The sequence below is a fragment of the Brachyistius frenatus genome, unplaced genomic scaffold (assembly GCF_029030835.1).
Source record: "Brachyistius frenatus isolate BFR_SWC_R1_liver_20210118 unplaced genomic scaffold, ASM2903083v1 Contig_741, whole genome shotgun sequence".
Classification (NCBI taxonomy): Eukaryota; Metazoa; Chordata; class Actinopteri; family Embiotocidae; genus Brachyistius; species Brachyistius frenatus.
The window spans coordinates 2,141-13,433 of NW_027211340.1; the positions used below are offsets into that span (position 1 = coordinate 2,141).

The 11,293-nt window shown below is 42.6% G+C and overlaps 1 protein-coding gene across 1 annotated transcript; it reads right to left on the reverse strand.

The window, feature by feature from the left end:
• Positions 1-3,927: 3,927 nt before the first annotated feature.
• Positions 3,928-9,002, reverse strand: LOC138615166 (galactose mutarotase-like; the record flags this gene model as incomplete). Its single annotated transcript, XM_069688792.1, has 4 exons — positions 3,928-4,265; positions 4,869-5,043; positions 5,125-5,275; positions 8,921-9,002. Coding segments are annotated over 4 exons (486 nt in total), but the record flags the coding sequence as incomplete, so codon positions are not given.
• Between the last annotated feature and the right edge of the window lie 2,291 nt (positions 9,003-11,293).

Here is an 11,293-nt window from a genome sequence, read left to right on the forward strand (position 1 = left end):
AAGTTTTGTACTCTGAGACCGAACAGGAAGGAAACAGTTACTTTTAAATGAGAGCTGTGTGACTGGGGGTCAAAAGAAAAATGTCTCCACCACAAACTCTGCCAACACGTCTGGCAGGATTTCAGGCTTGTTGTTGCCCTGAACCATGACGTAGCACTGATTCACCTGACATGAATCAACAGCAGACTACAGATATGAGGCTTGTAGCTGGGGATGCTAACCCAGGGAGTCTGTGTGGTCAAACGTCTGCTGTCTGCAGGATCAACGTGCTCTGAGACATCCATGGTTTGGAGCAGATGATTGACAGATAAATAAAATGAATAAAAATTGATAGACGCATGTCACATTGTAAATTAACTGGGAAAAGTTGGTCTTCACAGCTGCAAGCGGAAGAAAACCAGCAAAAAGCAAAAGAATAATGAAATGAAGGAATAACATGAATGTTTTTTCTCATATGTTGGGGAGAATTAATAGTGAGAGAAAACAACAAAAACCTGGTTTTACATTTCTGTACACGTGTAAAAGCCCTGTACTACATATTAACCTCTGAAACTATCAATAACTTGAATACCAACCTGTAAAACCAGCAATAACTTGAATACCAACCTGTAAAACCAGCAATAACTTGAATATTAACATGTAAAACCTACAATAATGTGAATATAAATATGTAAAACTGGCAACAACTGTAGCATTAACATGTAAAATTAGGAATAACCTGGTTTTCTGGTTTGTGCTTCCAGTGCAGTTTAACATGATTCATGCACAGCCTCACTTTCTGTCTCTTATTGTTCCAGGATCCAGATAAAAGCAGCGCTCTCCCACTCACCACCTCGTCACCTCTCTGCTGCATCCTCTCTCCATCGCCATCTTTCCCTCAAACCTTCTGTTTTAAGGCTCATGTTGGACTGCAGAGCATCTTTTTAATATACAGTCACCTCAAGAAGTTTCCATCTGGATCATCTCCATCAACACGACACAAAGTCAAAATTATATTCCACCTTCCTTTGCATGTAGTCATGCTTTCTGATAGCATACAACAAACATCAGACACACAGACACTCACACACACACACACACACACACACACACACACACACACACACACACACACACACACACACACACACACACACACACACACACACACACACACACACACACGTACATTTTGTGCACTACAAAACACTGACCCCAAACATAGACTGTATATAAAAGTGTTCGTAGTTTCTGGCTTTGAAAAATGAGGCCAACGCAGAAGTGTCTTCAGCTGCAATACCAACGAGTGCCACTAGAGGTCGGCTCCAAAAAGCCTCTGGCTCCATAGACTCCCATTCAACTTGGATGCCAGGTTTTCCCCAGAAAGTATTCCAATTGTCAATGAAGCCCACATTGTTAGCGGGACACCACCTCGACAACCAGCGGTGAAGTGAAGACGTACGGCTAAACAGATGATCACTGGTCCGGTTAGGAAGGGGTCCAGAGAAAACTACGGAGTCCCACGTTGTTTTTGCAAAGTTTCACACAGATTCAACATTAACTTTAGTGACGTCCGATTGGTGTAACCGGGTGTCGTTACTGCCGACGTTAATAACAAACATAAGACACATATACTGACAAAAAGGTACAACCCTCAATTCTGCATCTCCTTCCATGTGCCTTTGTACTGCAGCACTGCTTTAACTGTGTACCGATTCAATCCATAACTACGCTTTTCATCTACTCTCATTGTATTAAAACCAAAAACGATACTCTGCATGTCCACAGTGAAACAGAGTTCAGGTCTACATCCAGGTTTACATTCAGGTGGACTACCTGCACAGTGATGATGGAACGATCAGCTGGATCCTGAAGGACTACTTTTACAAAACAAAACAAAAGACCGATGGACAACTGGTAACCTCTGCTGCTAACAAACTAAACTTCAACCCAAAGAAGAAACACCCTCCCAGCTGCAGGGAGGAAGTGACCGACTCCAGTTCACAGTGACTCAAACAGTCTGCCACAACACTCGCATCAAGGTGTCAGATGGCCGCCATGGCAACCACTGCATGCTCCTCCAGGCTTTTATACCCGGCCCCTGATGGCCAATCACACTCAGGTGCGGCTAATCACCCAGCTGAGAGGAGGAGGTACCTGGAGAGGAAGAGTAGGCACACACGCACAAAGTGCATGAAGGGGTTAAACATGAATAAAAAGCAACTAACCACAAAAGTGAAAACATTAAAAGACATCTATTCAATTCAATTTTTTTTATCATCAAATCACAACATCTGTCATGTGAAGGCACTTAATATTTTAACACCAAGACTTCACAACATTAAACAGAAAATATCAACAACTTCATTTTCCCACGAGCTACAGTGGAGAGGAAAAGCTCCCTCAGAGGTGGTTGGCTGTCTGCCTGAAGTTGTAACTTCTAAAACGTCGATGGTTCACACACGACGTGAATCCTGACAGAACAGAAGATCTGTCCAAGCAGCAGTTTAAAGATGGACCCCCGGGGTGACGTCACCAGTTCAGCATCTCATCAGTGAATCGTGATCTCAGTCTCCTTCTGCTCCTCAGTGAAGGAGCTGAATGAGGGACAGGAAAGAATAAGAATCATTTTATCCTCTTAATTGTTTGTGTGAAATGTTCTCATAATTAACACATGAATTATTGAGTTATGGCCACAAAGGTCACAGTGACCTTTATTTCTCAATCTGTTTATTTAATCAACGGAGGGAAATGATTGATTCCAAAAACAAGAGAAAGAAACAGAAAAGTCCGTTTTTGTTTCTTTCTCTTGTTTTTGGAATCAATCATTTCGGATGAAATTAAAATAAAAATGTTAAAAATGGAAATAATTAAGTAATGAAATCAAACCAAGTACAATGTACAAAGACAAAAACTTTTGTGTCTATTTATGAATTTAACCTGAACAATAAATCAACCATCAAGAGTCTAAAAATAAGGAGAAGCCCCCCAAAAAAGTAAAGAAGGAGCCTCTCTCCTTTACGCCTATCACATCACATCACTCATCACATCAGTGTGACACAGGTCACCGGATGGAGCTTCAACTAAATGAATCAACTTGGTATGAATATGAATTGTTCTTGAGTGAGTAACAGCTTGGTTCTGTGACATCACAGATGCGATCTTTGGGCCTCCAGGTTGAAAGAGATACGGCCTGTGTGGTTGGTGAAGCGTCTTCTTCGTATCCTGTGAAGATGAGCATCCCCCAGGAAACGGCAGCTTCAGCTGAGGGATGCCTGCTGCAGGTGTTCGTAAACAAGAACCACGGGAGCAGGTCTGAGCTGCTTCAACACAAATCTCTGGGGGTTAAAGGTCAGTTTAGCTCCGTACAAGTGAGACCTCGGACACAACGATAAGATGGGACTCTTAAAAACACAGCGATGGCTGGTGGGAAAAAAGATACTGGCTTTGTTTGTCATGAGAGGAGTTCAGAAGGAGCCGGCCCCCCGGTGGCCCTCGGTGGAACTGCACTTTAAGGCCCTTTGGTTTTGGCTTCACTTCAGAGCGATGACTCGGCTGCATTCAGTCAATAAAGAACATGGAGGAGCCACACAGACACCGATCCACGGAGAACAGCTTCCTGTTGTTCTCCAGCTCTGCACCGGCTTCTATCGCAGCTTCTGATGGATGAGAGGTTGTCATAGCAACACAAAATGTCCTGGCAAAGTAGTTAGGATATCCTCTCCACCCAAACACGCCTCCTCACCTAGTGTTCGTGAGCACGTCTTACTCATGCATGTACATGCGCACACACACACACACACACACACACACACACACACACACACACACACACACACACACAGGTAAAGGCTCACACAAACGTTACGTAGCATAATGTGTGCAGCGTCCACCTGCCGCACACACACACTGATGCTGAAGGACACAGTGGGACAGATGAACAGAGACTGAGTGGACCGCTGATTGATTTTCTGTTTAATGTAAGAAGTGTGTCACATGATCTCAGAAATCACTTCATCACCAGCAGAGTTTGTTCAAACTGGCCGACCTGCTTCCTGCTGCAGACCCAGACCTCACACGGACCAGCTGTGGGATCCTGCAGAGTCGGCAGAGCACGGAAAAAACATGCAACAGTATGATACACGTAAAAAAAAAAAAATTAAAAAAAAATCTTCTGCTTCTCGGTGCTGCTGATGGTGGACACCAGATCAGACGGTGGTGAAAGTGAAGCGAGTGATGTGTCGGTAGTCCTCACCGGGATGCAGGAGACAGTCAGGAAATGAAGCCTGAAGAAACACACACACACACACACACACACACACACACACACACACACACACACACACACACACACACACACACACACACACACACACACACACACACACACACACACACACACACACACACAGCATCAGTCTCCAAACCTACAGGTCAGATTCTGATGAGCAGGTCCCTGACGTACAACGTGCTAAAATCTGAGGGAGATATTCTTCAGTCAGGCTGCAGTTACATCTCCGACTCAGAAGCACAAACTCGCATTTAAACTGATCCATATTGGATAATCCGGACCACCTTCTCCACCACCTTCTGCCGGGACAGCGGAGCACTTTCTCCACCAGACTCATCCAGCTGCTTTCACAAGGACCGATACAGGAGATTGTATATACTGGGCATTTTTTAATTTTTTTATATATTTGCTACCTTTATTTTTATTGTAATTTTCAATGCTTTGACACCATTATCAGTCAATAAATCCTTTAGATTGGACCCTTTATTAGATTTTAAATTCAGTCATCAAAGAAAACTGCAATTTCATTATAAGAATATAACAATTAAAGAGAGTTGATCTGTGTGAGGATGTAGGCGTGAGTTTCTGTCCGTCCTACCTGGTTGACAGCATCGGGCCAGTTCTGGGTCTCCAGACAGAAGGAGCTGTGCTTCCCGTAGCGACAGCCGCCCTTCCCTGTTATAGAGCCGTCCAGGAAGTTGGCGGTGTAGAACTGGACTCCTGGTTGGCTAGTAGACACCTCCAGGACACGCCCACTGGAAGGGTGGCACACCCTGAAACGATGAAAGATGTTTTCCTTAATAAAGATAATAGTGTTGTTGTTGTGCGAGTGAGAGGACGTGACTTGTGCGGACCTGGCAGCGTGTCTCTCTGTCCATGCATCTCTGGGTGAGGACAGACAGAAGTTGTGGTCAAACCCTGGACCTGGAACTTCCTTCAGCCGAGCGCCGATCAGAACCGGCTTCCTGAGGTCAAAGGGGGTCCCGTCCACTGCTCGGATCTCTCCTGTGGGTAGATGAGACAACTCATTCGTGAATGGATAAAACACTACACGAAAATAATGTGACAATGTCCAGTCTGTTGTTTCATTAGTTAGTGGGAACCACAGACCGGATATACAATATAAAACCAGAGACTGGATATAAAATATAAAACCACAGACCGGATATAAAATATAAAACCACAGACTGGATATAAAAGAGTTCGTAGCTTCAGGTCTGTAAAATGGTTCTGATCCAGAAGTGTCTTCAGCTGCAATACCAGCGAGTGCCACTAGAGGTCGGCTCCAAAAAGCCTCCGGCTCCATAGACTCCCATTCAACTTCTCTCATCAAATCCAAAGTGAATAAAATGTGTCCATCAGTTATCTCGGTGTTGTTAGCTAAAGTCACTCCTTCTTATTAGTTTTCTGGAGGTCCATCTGAAAATAATCCCTCATTCATTAGAAAAGAAGATTCAAGAAGACCTGGTTTTGGGGGCGTGTCTGTTTGATTGACAGGCCTGTGGTGCAGTCAGGTTACAGCTATCGGTGGGCGGGACGTAGTATCGTCAGGTTTCCGATCAGATCGGTCAGATCCACCGCTGGCTCCTCCCCCAGCTCGTCCAAATATGGTCACTTCCTGCTCCAAACCGCTCTGAACTAACAAGATGGTGACGGACAGAATCTGAACTGGAGGATTCATAACGTTCACAAACCAACGATGACATCACTGATGGTTGATGACATCACTGATGGTTGATGGTTGGTGGTAACATGTGACGGCCCTCCGCTCCACTGGGTGTCCCCGTGTCTTTTGTTCTGCTGCTTCTTCTTTGTATTGCACAGCTTCTCTATTTAACACTGCGTGTGCACAAGCAGATGGACGGACAGCGAGGACCGCTGCAGTACAGCTGTGCACATCTGGGGTTTGACAAACATATTTCTGGTTTCATTTCTGTCTTCAGCAGTTCCTGCACAAATGTAAAATGTGATCCATGCAGGTTCTGATGAGTTGGTAAAAGGTCAGAGGTCAGGTTTGACCTGAGGCTTAGGCCTGGAACACACACACACACACACACACACACACACACACACACACACACACACACACACACACACACACACACACACACACACACACACACACACACACACACACACACACACACACACACACACACACACACACACACACACACACACACACACACACACACACACACACACACACACACACACACAGACACACACACACACACACAGACACACACACAGACACACACACACACCACCGCACTGCAGCCGAGCAGCAGCCGTTCCTGACCTCTGTTAGAAAACAGGATCCACATCACACTGTTCATCTTTAAACACCGTTTTCATGAGAACTACATGAGCTCAACACTTCAACACAGATCCAGGTCCGTGTCTGGAAATAGACGCCGTTCATTGTGTGAGCAGCGTTGTCCTCCCACCTGTTGAAGAGGTATCAACGCTGGACAAACAGACAGGATCATCCTGTACTTAAAACAACACCTCCAACTCAGCCGTTCGCAGAAACTGACAGTCATCTTGTGTGTTTGGTTGAGAGACATTTAAAGATGCTGTTTGAAACACTGTGACAGTCGGAGTACAAACCACAAAGTCTAAAACACCTTTAACAGCTTCAACTCCACCTTTCCTGCACGTCATACTTTTAAAAGACAGATCAAAACATCTCTCTTTACTTTAGTCTTTAACTAGATACTCCTGCAAATCTCCTGCACTGGAGCTACCTTTAAAATCCATACAGCTTTATTTTATGTTTAAGTTTATGCATTTTATCTATTCTTATGCAATTTATTTATTTTCTCTATTGTTTTTAATGTTCCTTTGTATCTGTTTTTTTCATTTTCTTGCTGTGAAGCACTTTGAGCTGCATTTCTTGTATGAAAGGTGCTTTACAAATAAAGTTTATTATTTAAGCAATATTATTGCAATTATACAAGTTAACAACTAAATAAAATACGTAATCTAAATGTGTTCATATTGTGGAGCAATTCACTCTCAAAATATTAAACTTTTTGCTTGCGTGGTGTTTCCATGGCAACACATGGGGTATGACTAACAATTGGAAAACAATCAGTGGCGTCAGTAGACTCTTACGTAACGTACGTAATGTTTCCTACTCCAGGAAGTAGTCGGACCCTTAGCAACCACCTAGCAACAGAGAGGATTTCTAGTCTCCAACTGAATAAATACAGAAAATAGAAACACTAAACTGATCAGCTAGCTCAGTCTGGTTGGAACAAAGATATCTGAGGAACAAAGATATCTGATGAACAAAGATACCTGGTGAATAAAGATATCTGATGAATAAAGATATCTGGTGAATAAAGATATCTGACGAACAAAGATATCTGACGAACAAAGATATCTGAGGAACAAAGATATCTGATGAACAAAGATATCTGATGAACAAAGATATCTGAAGAACAAAGATATCTGATGAATAAAGATGTCTGATGAACAAAGATATCTGATGAACAAAGATATCTGAAGAACAAAGATATCTGATGAACAAAGATATCTGATGAACAAAGATATCTGACGAACAAAGATATCTGACGAACAAAGATATCTGACGAATAAAGATATCTGATGAACAAAGATATCTGATGAACAAAGATATCTGATGAACAAAGATATCTGATGAACTAAGATATGTGATGAACAAAGATATCTGATGAACAAAGATATCTGATGAACAAAGATATCTGATGATCAAAGATATCTGATGAACAAAGATATGTGATGAACAAAGATATCTGAGGAACAAAGATATCTGATGAACAAAGATATCTGAAGAACAAAGATATCTGATGAACAAAGATATCTGATGAACAAAGATATCTGAGGAACAAAGATATCTGATGAACAAAGATATCTGAAGAACAAAGATATCTGATGAACAAAGATATCTGATGAACAAAGATATGTGATGAACAAAGATATCTGATGAACAAAGATATCTGATGAACAAAGATATCTGATGATCAAAGATATCTGATGAACAAAGATATCTGATGAACAAAGATATCTGATGATCAAAGATATCTGATGAACAAAGATATCTGATGAACAAAGATATCCATGTTCTCATGTGTTTTTAACATTTTAGCTCCGTGTCATGTGTTCAAACCAAACCGGTCCAGCTAGCCTCCTCTAGGACTGTAAGTGCGTGACTATCCGTGGTGTTACGGTACGGGTGCTCAGAGCGACCAAAAAGGACCAAAAGAGACCCGACTTCACCAAATGGGTCATTTAATAGATCTAGAACAAGTAGAAACTACATTATATACTTATTGTATGAAATTCTATTCTAATTCTATATTCCCATTGAGGAGGTGGAGGGATATTTGTAGTGATGAGCAGGATGTGATGTCATGATGATTTGAGGACGTTGACCAATCAGATCTCTGGGTCAGAACTACTTGTTGTATGATATTATTATTATCATGTCAGCATGTGAAACCCATCCTGCTTTAATCCTGCTAGTGTCGTGAGAGAGCAGTTTATGTGTTTGTACCAGATTTACATGCATACGCACATTTACACATTTCAGATTCTTGTAAATCCCATTTCTGCCTCCGTCTGCTTCCTTCATGAGAGACCGTGTATGATGTAATGCGTTACCTGTAGGTATGTACGTGTCGTCCACGGGCAGGTAGGACGCAGCACTGATGGACACGTGATGGTCGTAGATATCTGCTGCACCCTGGAACAAACACCAGTCAATTCTTCTTCCAGTGAAATATGAATATGAAAGGGCCTGACTGGATGAACTTCACTGTTAACAGTGGCAGCGCCCTCAGGCCACGTTGAACAACTGTCCACAGGACGACCAAACAGATCCTCAACAGGATGAATCCATGAGCTCCGAAAGGGATTTTATTGTGAAAAACAGTCAATGCTGCGATGTTTTAAACTCACATGCTCTCTAACTTCAAGAATTATTAAATTTTGTATGTATTAAATTTTGTATGTAAAGGCTGCTGCAGGAGATTTAGCCCATCCTGTGTTTGTTACAGTACAACACATCACACCTGTTTCTCTGCTCTGGCTCAATACTGGACCAGTTTCAGAAATATTTGACCGCAAGTTTCACTAAGATTTAAAATGATGATGTAAATAACCTTGTTGTTGGTTTTATACAGTACATAAGGACGGTCTAATTAAAATGGACACCAGCCAGCCAGATGTAAGAGTGAAGTCCAGTAAAAGAGGGACGGAAACAATGTTCAGTTTGCCAGATGAAGGTTGAAGACTGAAACTATAAAAGTCGGTGCAGACAGTGTGCAGGAGTTTTCTATTAGGACTGATTAAAGCGGTCGTTAAGACGAGGTGAAAACTGAAGCACTGTTATGGAGAGCTAAAGGGCTTTTATTTTGAAACAGATACAGGAAGTTGTGGTATTCAGTCAGTTTGTAGAGCAGCTCCTGTTGTTGGGGCTTAAAAATGACTTTATAACGTTTTGTAAATTTGTCAGTTATGACTTGATAGTTCTTACTTGTACAGCGTGTAACAGTGTGTAGTAGTGTGTAACAGTGTGTAGCGGTGTGTAGCAGTGTGTAGCAGTGTGTAGCAGTGTGTAACAGTGTGTAGTAGTGTGTAACAGTGTGTAGCGGTGTGTAGCAGTGTGTAGCAGTGTGTAGCAGTGTGTAACAGTGTGTAGTAGTGTGTAACAGTGTGTAGTAGTGTGTAGCTGTGTGTAGCAGTGTGTAACAGTGTGTAGTAGTGTGTAACAGTGTGTAACGGTGTGTAGTAGTGTGTAACAGTGTGTAGTAGTGTGTAACAGTGTGTAACGGTGTGTAGTAGTGTGTAACAGTGTGTAGTAGTGTGTAACAGTGTGTAGCGGTGTGTAGCAGTGTGTAACAGTGTGTAGTAGTGTGTAACAGTGTGTAGTAGTGTGTAGCAGTGTGTAACAGTGTGTAGTAGTGTGTAGCAGTGTGTAGCAGTGTGTAGTAGTGTGTAGTAGTGTGTAGTAGTGTGTAGCAGTGTGTAACAGTGTGTAGTAGTGTGTAGCAGTGTGTAGCAGTGTGTAACAGTGTGTAGCGGTGTGTAGCAGTATGTAGCAGTGTGTAACAGTGTGTAGCGATGTGTAGCAGTGTGTAACGGTGTGTAGTAGTGTGTAACGGTGTGTAGTAGTGTGTAGCAGTGTGTAGTAGTGTGTAGCAGTGTGTAGTGGTGTGTAACAGTGTGTAGCGGTGTGTAGCAGTGTGTAACGGTGTGTAGTAGTGTGTAACAGTGTGTAGTAGTGTGTAGCAGTGTGTAGTAGTGTGTAACAGTGTATAGCGGTGTGTAGCAGTGTGTAACAGTGTGTAGTAGTGTGTAACAGTGTGTAGTAGTGTGTAGCAGTGTGTAGTAGTGTGTAGCAGTGTGTAGCGGTGTGTAGCAGTGTGTAACAGTGTGTAGTAGTGTGTAGTAGTGTGTAGCAGTGTGTAGTAGTGTGTAGCAGTGTGTAGTAGTGTGTAACAGTGTGTAGTAGTGTGTAACAGTGTGTAGCAGTGTGTAGTAGTGGGTAACAGTGTGTAGTAGTGTGTAGTAGTGTGTAGTAGTGTGTAGCAGTGTGTAACAGTGTGTAGTAGTGTGTAACAGCGTGTAGTAGTGTGTAGCAGTGTGTAGTAGTGTGTAACAGTGTGTAGTAGTGTGTAGTAGTGTGTAACAGTGTGTAGTAGTGTGTAGCAGGGTGTAGTAGTGTGTAGCAGTGTGTAGTAGTGTGTAACAGTGTGTTGTAGTGTGTAGCAGCGTGTAGTAGTGTGTAACAGTGTGTAGTAGTGTGTAACAGTGTGTTGTAGTGTGTAGCAGCGTGTAGTAGTGTGTAGCAGTGTGTAGTAGTGTGTAGCAGTGTGTAGTAGTGTGTAACAGTGTGTAGTAGTGTGTAACAGTTGTAGTGTGTAGCAGCGTGTAGTAGTGTGTAGCAGTGTGTAGTAGTGTGTAACAGTGTGTTGTAGTGTGTAGCAGCATGTAGTAGTGTGTAGCAGTGTGTAGTAGTGTGTAGTAGTGTGT